This window comes from Equus caballus, chromosome 8 (assembly GCF_041296265.1).
Source record: "Equus caballus isolate H_3958 breed thoroughbred chromosome 8, TB-T2T, whole genome shotgun sequence".
In the NCBI taxonomy this organism is placed as follows: Eukaryota; Metazoa; Chordata; class Mammalia; order Perissodactyla; family Equidae; genus Equus; species Equus caballus.
The window spans coordinates 93,031,690-93,054,028 of record NC_091691.1 but is presented as its reverse complement, the minus strand read 5'-3'; the positions used below and the strand labels follow the sequence as shown (position 1 = coordinate 93,054,028).

At 33.7% G+C, this 22,339-nt stretch overlaps 1 protein-coding gene and 1 long non-coding RNA gene across 6 annotated transcripts in view; one reads left to right on the top strand and one right to left on the bottom strand.

The window, feature by feature from the left end:
- CCDC102B (coiled-coil domain containing 102B) overlaps positions 1-22,339 on the bottom strand; it is a 281,568-nt gene that overhangs the window by 17,506 nt on the left and 241,723 nt on the right. For all 4 annotated transcript variants that reach the window (XR_011441604.1, XR_011441603.1, XM_023647965.2 and 1 more), the window contains one exon: positions 13,220-13,323. Coding sequence is in view for 2 of the 4 variants with exons in the window: in XM_023647965.2 (XP_023503733.1) it covers positions 13,220-13,323 (104 nt within the window). In the remaining 2 variants the exon portion in view is untranslated. The remainder of the gene's footprint in view (positions 1-13,219; positions 13,324-22,339) is intronic.
- Positions 12,173-22,339, top strand: part of LOC111774762 (uncharacterized) — a 42,616-nt gene continuing 32,449 nt past the window's right edge. For both annotated transcript variants that reach the window (XR_002810005.2, XR_002810006.2), the window contains exons 1-2: positions 12,173-12,327; positions 20,040-20,194. This is a non-coding gene — a long non-coding RNA (uncharacterized lncRNA). The remainder of the gene's footprint in view (positions 12,328-20,039; positions 20,195-22,339) is intronic.

Sequence of the window (22,339 nt, the reverse complement as noted above, 5' to 3'; positions counted from 1 at the left end):
AGAAATACAAAAAACATGGTCAATTTTTTTGTTGTTGAGGTATGATTGACATATAACATATTAGTTTCAGGTGTACAATGTAATAATTCTATATTTGTACATACTGCAAAATGATCACCATAATAAATATAGTTAACAACTATCACCATACGTAAGTTACAAAATTTTTTTCTTGAGATGAGAAATTTTAAGATCTATTTTCTTACAACTTTCAAATATGCAACACAGTATTGTTAACTATGGTCACCATGCTGGTCATTACATGCTCATGGTTTATTTACTTTTTAACTGGAAGTTTATACCTTTTGAATCATTTCACCCATTTTGCCCACCCCTCCCCCTTGCCTCTGGCAACCATTAATTTGTTCTCTGTATTTACAAGCTTGCTTGTTTGGATTCCACATGTAAGTGAGATTATATAGTAATTGTCTTTATCTTTCTGACTTATTTTACTTAGCATCATGCCCTTTAGGTCCATCCATGTTGTCACACATAGCAAGATTTCATTCTTTTCATGGCTAAATAATATTCCACTGTATATGTATACCATATTTCCTTCATTCATTCATCTATCTGTCAATGAACACTAAGGTTGCTTATATGTCTTGGCTACTGTAAATAATGCTGCAGCAAACATAGGGGTACCAGTATCTCTCTCTCTTTTTTTTTTGATGAGGAAGATTCTCCCTGAGCTAACATCTATTGTCAGTCTTGCTCTTTATTTTGCTAGAGAAAGATTAGCCCTGAGCTAACATCTGTTCCAGTCTTCCTTTATTTTGTATATAGGTGGCCAGCACAGCATGGATGATGAGTAGTTTGGGTTCACACCCAGGATCCAAATTCAGGAACCTGGGCTGCCAAAGCAGAGTGCATGAACTTAACCACTACTTTGGTTGCCTTCACTTTTGGTATCAGATCCAATAAATCATCACCAAGGCCAATGTCAAGGAGCTTACTGCCTATGTTTCCTTCTAGGAGTTTTATGGGTTCAGGTCTTACATTCAAGTCTTTAATCTATTTTGAGTTAATGTTTGTGTATAGTGTGAGACAGTGGTCCAATTTCCTTCTTTTGCCTGTGGCTGTCCAGTTTTCCCAACATTATTTATTGAAGAGACTGTCCTTTCCCCACCGTATATTCTTGGCTCCTCTGTCATAAAATAATTGACCATATATGTGTACTTATTCTGGGTTCTCTATTCTGTTTCATTGATCTGTATCTGTTTTAATGCCAGTACCACACTGTTTTGGTCACTATAGCTCTGTAATGTAATTTGAAATCAGGGATTGTGATTTGTGATCCAGCTTTGTTCTTCTTTCTCAAGATTACTTTGGCTATTTAGGGTCTTTTGTGGTTCCATGCAAATTTTAGGGTTTATTTCTATTTCTGTGAAAAATGCCATTGGAATTTTGATAAGGATTGCATTGAATCTGCAGATTGCTTTGGGTAGTGTGAACATTTTAACAGTATTAATTCTTCCAATCGTGAGCACAGAATATCTTTCCATTTATTTGTTTATATCATTTTTTATATTTATTGCATGTTAATCATGGTAATATGTTGGATATGTTAGGCTAAATAAGATATATTAATACATTAATTTCATCAACTTCTTTTTCCTTTGAAACATGGCTCATATGTGGCTCACATTTTATTTCTGTTGCACAGTGCTATTTGAAACTTTAATTTTCAATGCTGGAAACTGAGTAGAAGAGAGAATGGATATTATTCTGGTTAGCTCCTTTTCAGAAAACTCTTAATATTCTTTAGTAATGTAAATCTTCTGATCTAATCTACCGTAGAAGCCACAGGAAAAGTCCTCTTACAAAGAGATTATTATGTACATTGAACAATTTTTCTCTATTTGTTTTTAAGATAACTTATTACACTGTTTTATTAGCAATTATTCTGAATTGGCAATGCATTGTGTTAAATCCCAAGTAACATTTTATTGACCTATATCAACCACAGCACAATTCTAGACTGTAAACCAGTGAAAAAACACGTCTTTGCATAATATTTACACATTTATGGCCATAAAAGATTCAAAGGACAGAACTCAGATTATTATACGATTGTATAGAAATTGTGGTACGAAGCCTACCACAATCAGAGCCAAGTAGAAAACTTTTAACACAGAGAATCTGAAGTCAACTATTTATGCCATGTGTCCTGAGGTAGTTCATGTTCTTTTTCTTCCTTGCCAAGAGTTCCTGTCAGAACAGGAGGAGAGAATTACTTTGGCAGCAAAGGATAGAGAGCAAAGGTGGGAAGTGGAAACCATTCATTTGGTGATAGAAGAACTGCCAAACACAATGAGGTACGCTCTTCTGAAATAAAGGGTGAGGAGAAATTAAAAGTAGGACAGAGAATAGGGACGTATGTAGGACGGAACTAGAGAGAAGGAAACCAAGGATCCAGGTCATGCTTGAGTTGGACACTCAGGTCTGCCACTTCCTGACAGAAACCTTGTGCTTTCTCCATATCAAAACATTACAGCACACTACTTTCCAGTGCTGCTGAAGTGGGTTAAGCATTTGCAGTGTTTAATAGGCATTTTAATAGGAAGGTGTCAGAGCATTTCAAATATGACTACCGTAGGGCTGCCAAATTGCTATATAGATCCCGGTGCTTGAAAATCAACAGCTGGAACAAATTTTATTCTTATCCCTAGTCCCTGTGACTCACTGTCTAAATTGTCAAGGTAACTGTCATTTTGTTATAAGTTTGAGCAAGTCATGTTTTCTCTATTCCATTAGGATCACATATTATGAATGCTACAAAATTTTTAAAAAAGGATTTTATAATGTAGGTAATTTGACCTGAATAAATATCTCCTCATATAAGAAAAATGAAATTGACAAAACAGTTAACAGAAAAAAATGAACAACAAGGACATTTGATAAAAGAAAAATGTTGTATCAGAAAAGGAAATGGAATAGTATTGTGAGAAGTCAGAATAAAGTAAACATTTGAAGAAAACTTAAATTTTGAAATCGTGTGAGTCTAATTCTGTTAGGCATCTCCTACAAGATGTAGCATGAAATGGCTTTGTGGCGGAGGCATGAGCCATGCCTGTGTAAGGAGAGGCTATGTTTACTTAATGACTAAAATGAAACAAGAGCTGTCTCATATAAGAGAAAGATAAAAAGAAACCCGTAAAACAGATTTTAAAATTGTCTTGAATGCAGAGTACTAGCAGCAGTGAAAATTTAACAAACTTGAAAAGCTCTCCCAGAATTCAGAGGAAAAAAAACTCTAAGAACTTAAAATGCTTAGAGAGAATAGAATTGAGATAGCAAAAAAAAAATGTCAAGGTAAACATATATTGCCGTTGCTGAAGAAATAATTGATGATTATGTGGTGGAAAGAAACAGAAAAATGAAAACATGTAAGAAATAACATTGTATCTGAAATCTCCCTCAGCTGAAATGTCAAGACTTTAGCACACAGATTGAATGTACTACTCACAATTAAAGTTATTAACTACAAATTTACATTAGGACATTGCTGTTCACATTCAAAGTTAAAGAATAAGACTAATTTTAGTACTTTTGTACAGAAAAAAAGCATATTTCAAGGGGCAAAAATTAAACTGATGACAGATATCTCTTCTGTAACACCAAGAGAGTAGAATGCACTAGAATTCTATGCAATCCAAGTTGTTGTTCACATGTAAAAGAAATTGCACCTGCTTATCATTCTTGGAAAAAATTACTGAAATATGTACATCAGATCACTGAATGAGGAGCCAAAATAAAGAGGTCAATATAGCAAAAGCTAGATCAAAATGTCAATAAAGCTTTAAAACTAATTAAGAGTTCAAATTAGAATATTTAAATATGTTTTTATTTTTAAAATGCAAATACCAAAACCATCTTAAAAATATGTATGGTTACAAAAGAAAATACTAATCTGGGTTTAATCCCCACTAAATAAGTTAATAAATATGAATTGGGGGTAGAATCCTTATTAGAAGTGCAAATGTATAAGAAGTTATGACTTATTTTAACTGGAGAGAAAGGATAAAAAATTACTCAGGGAACTGTCCCCCACACACATCCATGCACACAAAAATAGACTAACCACTTGAAAAGTGACAGAAATTTAGGGATTCAAGAATATGGAAATTGTGGTGCAGGTTGACTATTTATGAACATAAAAAATGATTAATCATTGATTTAAATCTAAAGCATAACAGGTACTAACTGAAAGTCAGGATCAAATAAAATTTATTTAATAAAACTATGAATTTATATCTCCAGTTTATATATTTTTACTCACATAATTTCTAGAAGGGCAGGAAGAACAAAGGCAAATATTAAGATAAACATTCTTTATATAGAGGGATATTTAAAATGTAACTTTATTCTTAACCTTAATTACAGAGATGTAATTAAGAGATTCAAGATATTAAAAATAACTTAAATGACTCCTAGTAGAAACAAAACCAAGATACAGAGCTCCCAAACCAAGTGCAGAGGATAAAACACAAAAGCAGCCCTGCCCAGCGTAGTCCCTACAGGAAAAGGCAGCGTCATAGACAACATCAAGCATGCAAAGCAATGAAGAAAAGAAAGCATACTAATTTTTTATTTATGACACTTTTGTTAATATTTTATAAGAGATAAAACTCTTAGATTGACTTAAAGTAACATCCATTTCTATTCTGTATAAAAGAGGCACAGAAGTGAATTGGAGCAGTGGAAGGTGGTAATTGGAGCACAGAGCCTGTGCTGCTCCTCGTACCTGCCCCACATCTGCTCTCCCCCAGAACCCTCCCCTCTCTCTGTAATGGTACAACATTGTGGGCACAAATGTGGCGCTCCTAGAGGGTGCTTCTTATGTTTTGATTTCCACCATAATCATGTGCGTGAAAACCAGTGTGGGACCACGTGGCTGATGGAACTGGGTGGATGCAGAAGGGAAAAGACGCAGACTGGCCTCCCTTCTGGGATTTTGGTTCCCTGCAGCAGGTCTCAGCTCAGCCACCTATGAATCCCTTAGTAGAAACTGTGTGTACCTCACTGTGGCTTTTGTTCATGAAAGGCCCTTCTAATCCTGAGGGTCTAGCGAATTGAAGGGGGATGTCGATGTTGTTGCCTGTCTCAAAGTGTCCATGGTTGGGAGGGGGACACAACATGAGTGTATAGGCGCCTGAGAGCAAAGAGCTTTCTCCCTACGATTCACTCGTGTAAGAGTTTTCCTGTATCTCCACCATAACACACTGTTAGGCATTTCACGACCATCTGGTTTGCTACAGCTAAGAAACTCTGATATCCTCAAATAAACAGCTACTGAGGGGACAAAAAAATCGTATCCAAATGATGATCCAAATGAGTACTTTGATCAGTAGACAGAATAATCCTATGAGGATGAAATCAGAGTATAAAAATGAAATTTTGTAACTAAAAAAATAGTCAAATCACATTATAATTTAAAATTTAATTGACGGGAACTGCTAAGAGACAATGGTCTCCCCAGGTCAACACTACATATCATTGTTCATTTGGAATTAATTCATAGAGTAATAAAAGTAGTCTGAAGGAAAAAAAATCAAAGATGGATACATAGAAAATTATACAAGGAAATAAAAATAGGCGATGATAAAGTTTTTTAAAAAAGAAACAGGTGCCGGACAGAACATTTAATTATAGCGCTAGGCTTTGCCATAAATAATCTTAATATTCTCATGAAAATTTACCTTTATTTGACCCCAAATTTGGCATCAACTGACTGTGCTGGCACGATGAGATAGAAGAGTGGCGGAGCTTGCGGTGTTGTAAGAGTTAAATCTCCATTTACTATGAAGCGTTCTTAAAGGATAATATAAAAAGAATAGTAGGAAAAGTATATAATACAGAAACTTGAGCATATATGGCAGGAAAGCATTTAACATATTTAAAAGCAGTTCCCTTGGGGAATGAGTCTTTGATTAAAATGAAATATACTTTACCCTTTCATAAAATTAAGGATGTTGTAATTTATAGCTCCTGAGATTTGTGTTTGCTTAAAAAGACCATCCCCAAAATGACAAGAATCTCATATTATATTATTGGCACAGTTTACTTTCGTTTGTTTGTTTGTTTTTTGCTTTTGAGGACGATTAGCCCTGAGCTAACATCTGTGCCCATCTTCCTCTGCTTTGTATGTGGGACGCCTGCCACAGCATGGCTTGACAAGCAGTGTGTAGGTCTGCAACTGGGATCCGAACCAGCGAATTCTGGGCCACTGAAGTGGAACATGCGAACTTACCTGCTACACCACCAGGCCAGCCCCTACTTTTGTTTTTTAATGTTATCTCATTAATTTACTTGTAGTTTAATTTTGTATGATTTAGTATTGATGGTTTAAAAAAATTTTTATCTAACTCTATACTTTTACAGATTTGCTTTTTAACATTACTAATTTAAATAAACCTAGGTAGAAGTCTAATGGACTCATGCACTGTGTTCAAAATCTTAACTCCATTATGTTGTAATGAGGGAAAATTATAAAAATTTATTTTTTAATGTTTTAGACACCATTTTCTAGATGTCTTAGATATCACAAAAGCCATTGTCATCCCCAGATAGAATTTAGTCAAATTAACAGATATTATATACTTCCTTTTCTACTTTTCGTAGTTATCATAAAAGCTTGAATTTTTAAAACTTAAAGGGAATTTCATACGAGAGGAATTAGTAGTTCTTCCTTAAATTAAAGGCTTTATTATAGTTCTTAATGCACTACTATAAAAGTTCCTCATATTGATTAAGTGTTGGTAGAATAATAAAATCTTACTGAAATGAGTATTATTCATACTTTCTCTCTAGACCTCATCCAATCTCTGAGACTGGGGCATTTGACAGCATTGCTAAATTGTCATGTCATAGTCATTGATATCCAAGCATGAGTTGTGCTAAGAACAATCCTATGCTCTGTGAATTCTGACAACAGGAAATGCATACTAGTAGGAAAGCATTGGTGCTTTTCAATTCTGAAATTCCTGTTGTTAAAGGATACTTTACACTTCATTTTTTAATGCTCTGATGAATTTCTGAAATAAAAAATACCAAGTTACCTTGGCATTAGTCAAGACATTTACCAAGTTACCTAGGAATTAGTCAAGACCTTTGTTAACCTCTCTCCTAGTTTTCAAATATTGGTAATAACTACTGAGCTTTTGATGATGTTACTGAGATAAAGCACCAGCTTATAATTAGAATTACTAAGTTATTGGAGTCCCCTGAAATGATTCTCATTCCTACCCTTGATTTGAAATAAGTATTGTCTGCTCACATTTTCAGAATTTATCTCATCTTTCGTTAGTAATATCTGTGTAATATCTAGGCTCAAAAGAGGGGGGTTGTGGTGTGTGTACGTGAGTATTTTGTAGCCTCCAAGTAAACATTATTTTTTCCCTTTTCTAAATAATGAGTCAGATTCTGGAAACATTAGCTTCATCATACCACCTCCGGAATCACTATTAAAATATGGCGTCAAAGTACTAAGTTCTCAACAGTGCGACTAACTCACCAGTTCAACTAAAGAAATCATTTCTTGAATATCACATTTAACATGAAAGAATTTGGCCCAAAATATATTTCATACCTAGGGAAATTAAGTCAATTCAGGATTTATGTAAAAAACCTGTATCTCCATTGAGCCATAATATTCTCTGAGCTATTACCCAATCATTCACAGAGAGTAAACATGTAATAGACCTAAAAGCAAGTTAAAGAGAACTGATCAAATCTGATTTCATGTAACTGAACAAATAAAAGGTCTAAGAGTATAGTAATATATTCATTCACAAAATTACAATTTATAAATATGAATATTATTTTCTCACTCTTTATCCCAAGTTATAGCTTAAAGTTAAAATGAAATATTTTACTTTTTCAGTTTTAAGTTCACATTCTTCTACTTCGTCATCTCTTGCTACAGACGTCTACCCAGGGTCTTTCTCTGAACGAAATTTGATTTGTTTGATGATAGTCAAATTGGAGCAACTGTTAAAGTTGTTCCTTTTAGCAGAACCTTAATTCTTTCTAATATCCCTTTATGGAAAATATTCTCAAACCTATTTATCATTGTCATTCTTCTTGAGATCCTGTTTTCATTTTTGGTGGCCAGAAGTGAAAAGTGTGGTCAATTTTAAGTAGTAAAGAAATACGTATTAAATGAATAAATAAAAAAAATTATTAGTGAAATGCTGGCCAATGAAAAACATTTTATTGGTGTATTTCTCATCTTTATTTAATCTACCCTTAATTTAAGCCTCATAAAATAATCATTAAACACGTTGGCCTTCTTCAAAATGGCCCAGTTAGCATACAGTTAATTATGGCTGCAAGCTCATGATTAAACAGGTATTGTTATCTCCATTTTACATGTCAGAAAACAGAGACTTCAAAAGATCAAGTGATTTGCTCAAATGACTTATGCATGACTGATGGTTTCCCAACCCTCTCCTCTACAATGCTGACAGGTCAAGGAAGCAGAGGTTCTTTCCAATCCACACACATGCATACAACATGTGAGCAAATCATGTACTCATCAAAGCCACTGTTTCTCACTTGTAAGACGGAGATGCCAATTTCTACCTCATAACGCAGGTAGAATAGTGCCTGTCACATGGGGAGAAAAATGAGATCCACTGTTAATATCACATTTGTGCTTCAGCAGTCCTTTCTTATTTCACTATGTTTTATTATGTGAGTTATTCCGTAAAATTTTTCCTAATAAATTACATTCTCTTCCATTAGGACCATTTTTTGTTTCTACTTCTCTTCTAACACAAAATAATATAGAATTATATAAGTGCTATTTCTTTATCCAAGTCATCAATGTGGCTATTGAATAGCTTATTTAGGACAAATCTCTTTCGCATTACTTGTTGCCATAGATGGTACCTGACCCCCAGAATTTGGTTCAAGATGAACTCAGGAGCATTTTTTCCCAACAGAATACATTCAAATAAGAGATGCGTTCCTCTTGTGAATTGTACTTTGGAGGTCCAAATAAGAGCATTATTACATTCAATATAGAAACTGTTTTCCTAGTTAAACTTGCCAAGCTGTTATTGAAGAAAATAATTATGTTGGTCTGGTAGAGTTTGCTTTTGAATATGTCTCTTTATTGTTTATTAGATTTTTTTGGTGAATATAGTGGATAAAGATGTACTGAACACATTTCTAAAGACTACTCTCTTCTAATCAGCAGAATCATCTTCAATGAGAGTAGAAAATTTCAAATGTTCCTTCATTAGTTATGCCCCACAACGAATATAAAATTTAGCCTTCATTTGAAGATATAGAAACCAGATTTTTGGAGGTGATTTCAGAAAATATTACTATATTCACAACAATATCTAATGGGAAGAAAAATATCATGTGTTCTTTAGAAGTGGATCGTGTCAATAAGATTAAAATTAGAAATAACTGTTCTCATGCTTCCCACTCGTCTGGTGTGACGCACCCAAAGTTCGGCCACAGTGAGGAGAGCCGCGTGCTACCGAGGCAAGAATGCTTGGGGGTTAGTTCATTTCCCAGACTGCTCACAGCCTACATTTTTCTTCCTAAGAATAAGCTAGGGCCAGACCAGCTCAGGACACAAAAGGCCTTTGCATTTTGGAGGAAAACGTGCACAATATATGTGTTAGCTCTACACTAATCTTTAAAGTCTGTGTAACAGCTCCACTTGGGTTATGGAGAGAATACTGTATTTCAAAAGTCTGTTTCAAAATCAACTGTCTTTCAATCAGCTCTTTTCTTTCACATATTTTTATTAAACTCTATAAAAGCAATGTCATAAGATAGGCATTTTTGGAAATATGAGGATAAATAAAGGCAAATTATTTTCCGTATGCATTGCTTCACATTTTACATAAATCTCTGACACTTTGCAATAAAATATTAAATTTTCTCTATTGTGACATCTTTTTCTTTAGGTTGTTCAATATAAACTATGCTTAAGTTACTACTGTTGTATTTTAAAATGTTTATATTTCAAGTTGGTTGATCTACCAAAAATAATGCAAAGTGGTATATTTAAAACAATATTGGGATTTCTTCTTTAATATGGTTATGAATATTAATTCTATTTTAAGTAAAATATTTAGATTTCAATTTCCTTTTATTCTGAGAGTTCTCTAGTATTTATAATTCTAAACATTTTCCTTAAAATGATAGCTAATAACATTTAAAGAGAAAAATTCAGACATTTACTTTACTGGTTAATGCATATATTTTTATATCACAATATTCTGTCTCTGACTTTTTTTAGTCTAATAAACAAGAGTTTCAGGTGTGTGATATCAGGATTATTATTATAAAATGCTTTTTAGTAGAAGTGTGAATAACTTTATAAAGAGATTTCAAAAGAGGTAAGAACGCATACCCAATAAAAGGATACAGGTTTAAGTAATTGAAGTCAAGGGCAAGCATCATTACAATTTTAAAATTTTCTGTAAGGCATTTCCAAGATTTCTTAAAAAGCACATTTTCCTTTTTGCATAGAAAATTTACTTTCTAAATCTATTTGCTCTGAAGGAAATTCTCTCTTAAAAAGTAGACGGAGATAGTGTTTGTTGACTATTTATTAATGTCAGGTGCTGTGGCAGGTGTTTCTCATACATTATTTCACTCAGTCTTTGAGGGAGTATTACATAGTTCTTTTGTAAGTAACATGCTCAAGGTCAGAGAGATAACAAATAGCAAAGCCTATCTTCTGATTTAACTGGAGGCATAGGGCATGCATAAAGGCTAATCAAAAGATATTGTATTTGTGGTGAATTGTCTGCAAAGACAGATGGCAGCAATATCTAGGATGTCCCTATAGAGCATATGGCTCTTTCCATAAAGCCATGGGTCAATTTTTTCTCCTCTTGAATGAATCCACATCCTCTGGGATGGCCTTGTGACCTACTACGACCAGTAGAATCTGGAGGAAGGGGCAATGTGTGACTCCCCAGAAATCCTCTTGGAAGCCAACATCCACATGAAGAAACTCAAGCTTGACTACTGAGTATTGAGTGAATACTTGGAACAAGGGAGTGGCCCAGCCAATAACTGTCATTCCTCACTCCAGCTGAGGTGTCACATATGTGGGTGGGCTCATCTTGCACATTCTGGCCCCAGTGAGAGCTCTCTGTGGAACACAGCTGCAGGAGTAACTGCAGCCACCTCCATTTAAAGCAGAAAAACCAGCCCAGTGAACCCAGAAAACCCACAGAACTGTGATACACAATTTACAAGTGTTCTAGGCAGTTAGATATTTGGGTAATTCATTTTTCAGCAACAGATATCTTGAACATATCTTGGTACCTGGAAGTGAGGTGTCGCTATAACAAAAACCTAAAATAAGTGGCATCAGTTTAGAGGCTGCGGACAAGTAGATGCTGGAAGGGCAGTGAAGAGACGGTTCGTGTTGGCTGCAGGGACAGTGACAAGATAGTATTGGAGGCTGGAAAAAGGGAAACTCGTGTTATGAACTGGGTCAACAATCAGCAGTGTGTCACCTGTGAGCCATGTGTGATAAGCGATTGTAAGAGAAAAATAAGTGTAATAAGCGAAAAAGTTAACTATTCAATTTTCAAGTAGATTTTAGAGGAAATAGAGAAGGCAGTCTTGAAGTGAGAAATTGTGCCCAGGCAAAGATAAAATCAAATTGGCCATAAAACCTTTTTTTAACAACTAAGAAAGACTTAAGACAGGGTTTAATGGAAGTTTAAAAGTGGACCAAGAATGTAAAAATCCTGAGTATTGTGCATGACAACCTGACAAGCACAAAGGAGAGCTCCATCTCAAAAGGAATATAGATGTGGTTTGTGGGACATAGATGTAGTAAGTTCTGATAAGATTCATACAACTGTGAAAGGTTTAAAGAAAGTTCTACCAGGAAATTCACCACCAGGTTGAACTAAAATAAGCAGAGTTGAAAATGAAAGAGACCTCTGCCTCCCCATCATTCTATGTCTAGGATATGGGAGAAGAAAGCTCATTGACAGCCAACACGACCATGACCATTTCTTTTGAAGAAAGGATGACCAAGAGGGCAAGTAGGCATCAAGAAGGTAAAGCTGAAATCCATTTTACCCTCTTGGGAACCAGCTGGCCTTTAAGAAGCCTAGGCTGTATTACAGATTGAGGAGAAAGGAAGTTCATGGAGCGGAAGGCCCAGGATGCAGTCATTCTGGCCCATTCAGACATCAGAATGAAACCATCTTACACATTCCAGCCCCAGGTGAATTCCCAGCTGAATGCAACCTCAAGAGTGACACCAGCCAATATCACAGAACGGAAGGACCACCCTTTCAACATAGCCAACTCACTGAATCTCGAAGGGTAAGAAATCATTGTTTCAGCTGCTAAGTTTTGGCATAATTTGCTACACAGCAAGATATAACTGAAACAACATTTTTGTTCCCAATATTTAGTAGGGAAATCAGTGAGGCGGTTAAGTCTTAACCCATTACCTGTACAAACCAAATCCTACAACCCTGTCCACTTAACCTACTGCACCTCAATTTCCTCATTTGGTTTATGAAGATAACAATAGGTCCTATCACATAAGTCTTATGAAGGTTATTTGAGTTAACATATGTGAAGAACCTAGAATAATGCAAATCTTACAAATCTTACCTTGCCCCTTCAGTCTCTTTATAATACAGATCATATTGTTTGACGCCTCTGCCCAATTTTTGCCTTGTATCAAGAATTATGCCAAGTTTATTGTTACCACTCTCGGATGAAAACATTTTTCACACAACATACCACCGCTACCACATAGACAAAAAACACACGGGCACAGGTCTATCAATTGCTTAAACAAATAGTTACTTTTACTCGAATACAATGGTTCTCTTAGCAACCACCCAGCACATTGTGTGGCTTACAACTGATTTTATTTTGCATTTATTCTCATTCAGCTTTACATGAAATGTATTCTGAAAATTCCGTTTGCTTTTCAGAAATTTAACACATTTCAGAATTAAAGTTTTAAATAATATTTAAATTGTCTTTACCATAACATGCAACATCCATTAGGCAAAAAAAAAAATAAGTTAAGAAATCCAACAATTCAAGTATTGAGTGTCTATAAGTTTCTTTCATTAATATTTCTAGTTAATGAAAATAATCTTACTGACATTTAAGAAAACGTGAAAAAAATTGGATATCAAGATTTTCTTATCTAAGGTCTTAATGTTGAATTCAATGTATTTTGTAAAATAATTACCGGTCTTGTAAGTGCCTGAGTTTAATCTCCAAGTTTTCATTTGCTTCTTTCTGTTCATCCAGAGATCTCTGGAGCTTACGGATCTGATTCAGGAAATTATCAAGCTGCAAAAAACAAAATGCTTGAGTTAAAATGATTGAAATGAGGGACTGTTTTTAGAAACAAGCTTTCTTTTTTGCATGACATTCTTATCAGTAGTTCAAGCATGAGTTTCTTCCGTATATACGCATGAGTATATGGGACTTTTCAATAGTAGAATCAATGCATATATTCAATAATAAAACAAACATCTACGTGGACTCTACAACATTTGACAAAATCTTTTCTAGCTTGGCATTCTTCTCCCATTCCTACCCTTGCCTCCTCTTCCTATGTAAGTGACTGTACTGGAACTTGTGTTTATTATTCCCATGATTGGAAAATACATAATTTTAGCATATATATATATGTATATATTTATATATTTAAACATAGCCTATGTGTATATATACATATATGCATGTACATATGCTAAGTGTATATATATTGATATAAATATAAATATTCTTTAAAATGTGGTGTTTCTTTTTAGTTGTTTTTAACTCAAACTTTAAAAAAAATGGGTATTGTGCTGTATATAATCTTCTGATGCTTGCTTTTCTATTTGAATTGCTAAGATTCATCCATAACAGTGTCTCACTCTAGCCTATGTGTTCTGCGTTTTGTTATAGCATTGCATGAATATGCCGTGAATTACATCACCCTCCTGTCCATGAGTATTAGATTGTTTGCAGCCTTGTGCTGCTCTGAACATTCTTACATGTGCTTTCCGATGCATATGTGCAAAGTTTTCTCTTGAGATATACCTAGGAGGAGAATTGCCATACTTTTCTAATGTTTTATTTTACAAAATAATGCCAAAATGTCTCCCAAAATCGTTTACTAATTTACTTCCCAAAGGTGATTAGAAGGGATCTTGTTTGAGCGCATCTCCGCTGACACTTGATGCTGTGAGATAGTAAAACACGCCAATCCCTGATTAATAATGTTCAGTGTCTGTTTATATTTTTATTAGCTTAATGTTTTTGTTCTTTTGTGCATTTTCAGATCTCATTATTTTATTTGGAGCCTTTCCTTTTCTTTTCATCTGTACATTTATGTTATAAACTTGATATTAATCATTTGCCAATTATGTGTTCCCAGTATCTTTGGTAAATATGTATTAAGTTGATAACTTATTTTTCTATTTTATTTAAGATATCTTTAGATGAATAACAGTCATTTTATTAAGTAAAATTTATCAATATTTTCTCTTACAATTGGGGTGTATTAATAATGCTGAAAAAATACATCCTTAATCAAAGTTTAGGGAAATATTAATCTATATTTTCAACTAAAATTTGTTAAAGTTTTGCATCGTTCATTTAAGTCTTTGATCAAGCTGGAGTTAATTTTTATAAATAATGTGAGGTAGATATCCAATTTTATTTTTTCTCTATAGAAATACCTTTTAATAGGTGTAAATATTGAATAAACTTTTCCCTATTGATCTGACATATCAAATCTGTCATATATCAAAATTCTATATATTCTATGCATAAAGTTTCTTTTATAAAGTCTGATCGTAGGTCCTATTTTGGGGTGTAATTTATTTGGTCCTCCACAGCGTGAACTACTACAGCCTTCTTCATAAATCCTGATATGCAACAGGGCAAGCTCCCTTCCCCCAGCTCGTTTTCCTCAGAAGCATCAAGGATATTCTAGACTTTTCGTAATTTAGAAACAGCATAGTAAATTTCATGAAGAACTCTATTTGTATTTAGCCTGGAATTTCATTATTAATTCCATAGAATAATTTAAGTATATTTGACATCGTTTCAATATTTAATGTTTTGTCCATGAACATGATGTATTTTAAATATTTTTAGGTCATCCTTAAAGTCTCTCAATCATTATAATTTATTCACTAGAAGTTTTGTATAACATTTTATTAGATTTATTTCTAGTAATTTTATATTTATGACATTAAAAGGGATATTTAAATTTTCTAAATTTTGTTGTTTATGTATAGTAGTTAAATTGTCTTATTAATTGAACTATTATTTCACAAAACATATCTCACTGAACACTCTTTGCATTCCTAAAAATTAATCTGTATTTTCCTTTTTGTTCCTGACCGACATAATTATTTTAAAATAAATTCTATTTTATTTTGAAATGTGACTTTAAGCTTTGAAATCAAACAATTAGAGTTCGTATTACAGTTTTCTGATTCGTGTCTTACAGCAAGTTTCTTATCCACAGTGAGTCTCAAATTCCTAATCTTTAAAACGGGTGTAATGCTAGCACTTATTTTACAGGCTAGTTGAGAATATGAAGTAAGATAACACATAGAGAGCACATTGTGCGGTACTGGGTATGTAGTAAGTATCCAATATATTGGAACTAATTTAAACTTGTTTTATTAGAAAGCTAATTAGGATTGAAGTCTAGGGTAATTCTGAGGACTGCAATTGTGAGCAATGCTTGGCTACACAGTGATGGCATCGTCACGATTCGGAATGTTAATGCAGTAAAATGAGCACCTGCACCTAAAATGTGGAAGTCAATTTAAAGGCAGACTATTCAGCAAAGCAAAAGTCGAGAAAACAACATTTAACTTAACCTGAGGTGACGACTGGAATGTAACAGAAACGGTAGAAGCAGAAGTTACAAGTTTTCAAAAAGTGCAGCACACATGAGGATCTAAGCTTGTTGAAATGATATTTTCTCTCTATATTAGCAAGTCGGACTGTGCAAGCCTTGTGAGTTGGAGTAGCGCGAACCGGTCTGCAGGACACTCCCTCCACTGCTGGTTATAGACCTATCAAGTTTCTGGAAATGCAAGTTTAAACAATGGACCCCAGCACAGTGTGAACAAGCTGAGGTCTTGGTTTTGAACGGCCCTTCTTGGGAAAAAATATCTTCCTCAAATATTGTTAATTGTGTTCCTCCAATTTGACCAGTAAATATTTCTAAAGTGTTTTATTTAAGTTGCCAAACTGTCTTCTTCTTAGCCTGAGTGGAAGTTCCGTGGGGAAGGTTTATATAGTTTTACTGTCCTCTCGTCCTGACACTAATTTCTAGCAACTATATCCCTCCAAGTGAATATTTTAAAATCTTACAGAAATCTCCATGCATATGCAGCTTCAAGACAAAAATTTTGCTTCTGCAAGAAGATTGCTGCCCTATGGCACTATAGTAAAATAAAATTAATAATTTTAGTTTTTAATAAAACTGTAAGGATAATCAAATCTTCCTTATTATGTAGAAAGGCAAACTACTACTCAGGATGAAACCTGGTCCCAATTCTCTCATCCCTAGGCCAGTGTGATCCAAGTTAAATCACTTTAAATATGGCAAAGAATTATAGTGAGTTAAGTTGGTGACATTATTTTCCAGGGAGAAAAAAAGATATTTTTCTTCATGCCGTCATGGAGGAATACCATCCTATAAACCCTTTTCACCAATTATTTGTGCCCATGTAATGAACATTTTATTAAAGTATATTAAATGAACACCCCAATATTATTAATTTTATTTCTGAGTTTCAAATATTCAGATTTTTTGGTAATACCCACATTTTGTAGACATCCACAATTCTCAAGTCACATACACCTAATAGAATTACCGTTGTATACATAATCCAAGTTTACTTTCTTACCATAAAAGCTCTCCCTTATCAAACTTGTACAGGTCTTTTTTAGAGCCTACTTTTCTTAGTTTCCACTTTATAAAGATAAATGTTGAATTAGAAATATACAAATCTCCACTTCTCCAGTTCACATTTTTTCTGCATTTTTTACTACAGTATAACATGTATTTGTTAATATTAGGCTTATGTTGCATTTAATCATTATATATGACCTGAAGTTAATGGACAAAGACTGTTGTCTACTTTTGGATAACTATTATAAAAGTATTTATTAGAATACAATCATATCCTATCCATTGTTTAATAGGTCTTATAAAATTCCAGGAGGCTAAGTATACAGATTACTTTTTGCTTCTTTGGATACAGTCTTGCATATTTTCATTATTCGAGGAGGAATCAGAATGTTTAGCATTCATGCCTCATTAAAGATTAATTTTCAGAAAGATTTAAATTCTATTCTATATGATCAAAATAAAAATTACATTAAGAAAGCTAATAATAATGTTTAACTAATATTATTCTGGAACCTCAGATAATTTCACATTTTCATCTTTTTCCCTAAATATCTACTTGGAAAAAACTCACTTATTTGGCATTACAGTGCCAGTTCCAAGGACAGTTCCTAAATGATTTAATTTTGAATGAGAAATGTCATCTTTCAAATTTTTCTCTTCAATTTACAAATTTCCAGTTTCTACTCTAACATATTAGATTTTAATATATGAATACCAATATGAGATACATGATAACTACTTGGGAAGCTTAATCAATCACAGACAGGTATTACTAGATATTTAAGGAATATTTTGGTCCAACTATATGAAAAACAGTAGAGTTTGAATAGATTACAATACTTAAAATAAGTAAAAGATATTTACTATATTCAAAATTGGAGTAATTGGAATAAATTTTGTAATGTATTTTGGAAAAGCATACCAAAAGTCTTAACATTCAGGTTTTTTCATTCATCATGTATTGAAGTATCTTTAAAATAATAGCAGAAACACATAAAAACTCTTTTTGTACAAATATTTTTCATTACAATCATGAAAAAGTCAAACTGACCTGAATGGTTACTAAAAGTACTAAGTTTAATTATAACCCATCGCTCTAATAGAACGTTCTGTAGACATTAAAATGCTTATTTAGAGTTCATAACACTATTTTGTTACTTGGGTTGAGAAAAAAATTCTCACAAAATTCTAAGTAATGCATGACATTTCTTATATAAAATTACATATAAAGAAAAAACAAAAATAGTACCAAAATACTGGTGGACGTGTTTAGACCTTTTGATATTTTCTAAATCTGTGCCAAGCTTTCATAAAACTTACAATAAAAAATAAATGAACTTTCAAATGAACTTGAAGGATATTTTAAGCACAATGGAAAGCGCCCTAGGTGTGGTCTAGGCCTTCACAATCTCTCATCTGATTGCCCCCAAGACCTGGCTCAAATGCGATTCTGACCACATCATCTACTTGACAAAACCCTCAATAGCTCCCAGCACCTACAGATTGAATCTCAGGGGCCAGATTAGCGTGTAAGCTCTTCTCTAACTTCCTCCCTTGTAGTACCTCTACCAGGGCAATCCTGATCTTGTATTCTCCAGCAACGCTGAGCTTTTTGTAATTCTCAGCATACAACAGAGTGGGTTTGGTGGTGGTGATATTCATTTTACTTTTTTCTTCCTGCATACCTTTGCTCACATTCTATCTTCTCTCTTAAATGGATGGTCGCTCTACTCCTCAAATCCTTTAAAATAGGCTTCTTAAAATTTAACATTCTTATGAATCATTTTAGGATATTAGTGCAAATAACGATTCAGTTGGTCTCAAGGGTCTCAAGATTTTTGCGTTTTCTCAAGTTCCCAGGTGATGATTCGGAGCTGCTGGTCCTTGGAACACGCTGAGTAGAAGTCAGTCCAATGACCCTGGCCTGAATGATGTAGCTTTCCTCAGATACTCTGTTATACTGATTGCGCACCTTTATCCTCAAACTTATTGCACTAAATTATTTATAATAGTTGTTTTCATTCTCTGTCTCATAGACTGTTAGCCTCTAGATAGTGCTGTAGCCATATATTCTATTCACACATGTATGTATATGTATATATATGTGTGTGTAAATATATAAACTTTAATTTTCCCTGTCCTCACTAGTGCACCAGATCCTCTCCTCTTTCACCTGCTCAAGGACATCCATAGTTTCATCAATAGGCAATGCTCTCTCATATATCATCTGGTTTCTTTCTCTATTTGATCATCATTTTATCAAGGACTTTATATTGACCTCCCACTGCCTGGAACTCTCATTCAACAAATATCTGAATGATTAACTTTCTATAAAATCTTTCATATATTTACTCAAATCTGAAGCCAGACACCATATTTAATATTACAACCTGTCCCCAAAGCAAGAGCACTGATTTTTTTTCCCTAACAATTACATGGTTTATATGTTACTTGCCTCAGTCTCTTTCCACTGGAATGCAAATTCCATGCAGAAAGGATATTCATTTTATTCATGCATGTATTTCAAGTGCTTGGAATAACGTTTGCATGTTAAAAAAGGGAAAGATTAAATGGATGTTGGATAGGCTAAAGCAACAGATGCCCTTCCACTTTCGTTAAAAATCTTTGCCAAGAATGTAGGCTATAATTTGAAAATTTTTATATCAATAGTATCCTAAAACTCTTACATGCCAGATAAATCCAATTCACTATTTACTGTGAGCACAGAGTAATTGCTTTGTTCCTGTTATTACTCTGGTAAGGCCCCAGGCGGCCTGGCTGAAATCTGGGTAGATTCCCCAAAATTTATGGTTCAAGAAAAATATATTCAAATATACTCAAACCATATCTTATAATCTGATCAAACTGGCAGTAAAACAAGGTCCTAGTTATCGTCTGAGCCTTAGTGATATGGAGACAATGATTTTCACTAAAAAGGAGTTGCAATTCCTGAAAATATTAATTTCTATCATTGAAAAGAAAGGAAAATAAAATCAAACAGAAAAGATTAGAAAGGGAGGCCTGTTAGATGCTGCTGATAACAGCACATAAATCCCCTTTTTTGTATTATAAATCTTTATCTAACTCTAAATGGAGACTGTTGATAATCAGTTTTGATACATCTTTCCATTAGCAATTGAACAGGACCCATTCCTGTCACAGAAATTGAAGCGACATGTTGAGCGTCGGGTATCCTGGCAAGTCCTTCTGGCCAATCTGCTCCAACTCTGCTCCAGGCATCTACAGTGGGGTGTCATTATAATCTCTCCAGCTTGGAATTTGATTAAGGTAATGAGCAATTATGGCACAAATTCAGATAAGTGTCCTGTTCACAAATTCCCTAAGCCCAACGCATGTGATGCAGAGCCTTTGTAAGGAATGAGTGGGCGTGACAACTTGCTGACTTCAAATAATTCACAGACTAAATTTTGCACAAATACTTATAATTGGAACTGAAATATTATGAACCATTTTATTAAGGATTATACTCTGGTAAGCTCTTCACTCAAAAAAACAGTCAGCAAATTCAATAGGAACATTTTACTAAAACGTCTTGGTGATCTCTGATGGAAAGTGGTTGCCTTTTGAGAAATTTGCTAAGTATATGGCTTGTGTTACATGAGTCTACTTATTTTTCAATGTCAGAATCAATTTCAAGTCTTTAAATATGACATCTTATTATTACCTATATGGAAATTATTGGATGAGTTAAATTCAGTGATTCCAAGTAATTATTACTAAGGTTTTCAAAAATAAGACATGATCTCATTTTAACAGAATATAAAATGTTCTGTGGTCTTGTGACCCATGATGATTTACCAGAATTATTTATTAGTTTCATTACTGGCTTTCTTTTTTTATACATACATCATTGAATTTCATAAAACTCTCAAGCTTTCATGAAACTGGCTACAAAATTTCTACCAAGTACTTTCCATTTAAAGTAAGTAGCTTCCTTGTCTACTGGACAATTGTTAAAATGTTTAAGAAATGTTAAACAGCTAGCATTGGATAAATGTATTGCTGAAATAATTTATTGACCTTTGAGGTCTATAAACTAACTTTCCTAATAAACTAAGGTAACAATGCAGTTGTTGTAGATATAGGGTTAATGAAACTAATATGAGTATATCTCAGCTGAATAATTCAATCTGTGAATTAAATTCTATACAGCAAAATGTATAATGTTTGCTTATAAGTGAATTGGTTTGAGTAATTTTATATAGAATGACACAAGGTTCAGATTTGAGAGATTCTCATTTTAAGGAACTATATTTTTGGAAACCTGGAGACAGTATTCTCTAAATGGACCTTACAGTGAATGGAATGATGAAAATTACATTCCCAATGATTTTAATCAATTATTTTCCCAAAAGTTTTATTGTCATCTTAGTGACAAAAAGCCAGAATAACTTTCCAAGTGGCTGTGCTTTACTGACGGTGTTTCTTTCTCTTTGAGAACACATGTAGGTAAATCTGTGGTAAAGCTCAACATTCTTAACCAAAATAAATTAAGTATGAAAACAAGAATTAGAAAAGAAAAACAAATTTGGAAAACGAACACTTCCTGATTTTAATACTTACTCAAAAGCTATAATAATCAAGAGAATATTTTTTTGGCAGAGAATAGACATTTAGGTTAATGGAATAAAATTCTGTCCAGACTCCAGAAAGAAACTCCTACATTTGTGGTCAACTGGATATTGACACGGGTGCCAAGATATTTCAATGGGGAAAGAATGATTTTTTCAACAATTAGTTGTGGGACAACTATATATCCATAAGCAAGAGACTGAAGTTGAACTCCTACCTCACCTCATTTATAAAAATTAACTCAAAATGGATCATAGACCTAAATATAAGAGCTAAAACTATAAAACTCTTAGAATAAAACATGGAGGTAAATCTTCATGGCAATCAGTTAGGTAACGTATTTTATATACAACACCAAAAGCACAAGCAGCAAAAGAAAAAAACATAAATTGGCTTGCATCAGAATTATTTCAAAAAGTTTTAAGCCTCAAATAAAACTATCAAGAAGTTGAAATGACAATCTACATAATGAGAAAAAACATTTGCAAACCACGTATCTTAGAAGTTTTGTGTATCCAGAATATATAAAAAAAACACAACTCAATAACAAAACAACAAATAACCCAATTTAAAAAATGGGCAAAGGATCAGAATAAATATTTTACCCCAAGAAAGTATACTATTAGCCAATTAGTACATAAAAACATGATCGGTATCATAGTCACTAGGGTATTTCAAATCAAAACCACAATGAGACATCACTTCACCTCCCTGAGGATGGATATTATCTAGTGTTGGTGAAAATGTGGAGAAATTGGAACCCTTGAACATGGCTTATAATAATGTAAAATAGTGCAGCCACTTTAGGAAATAGTTTGGTGGCCCTTAAAGTGTAAACAT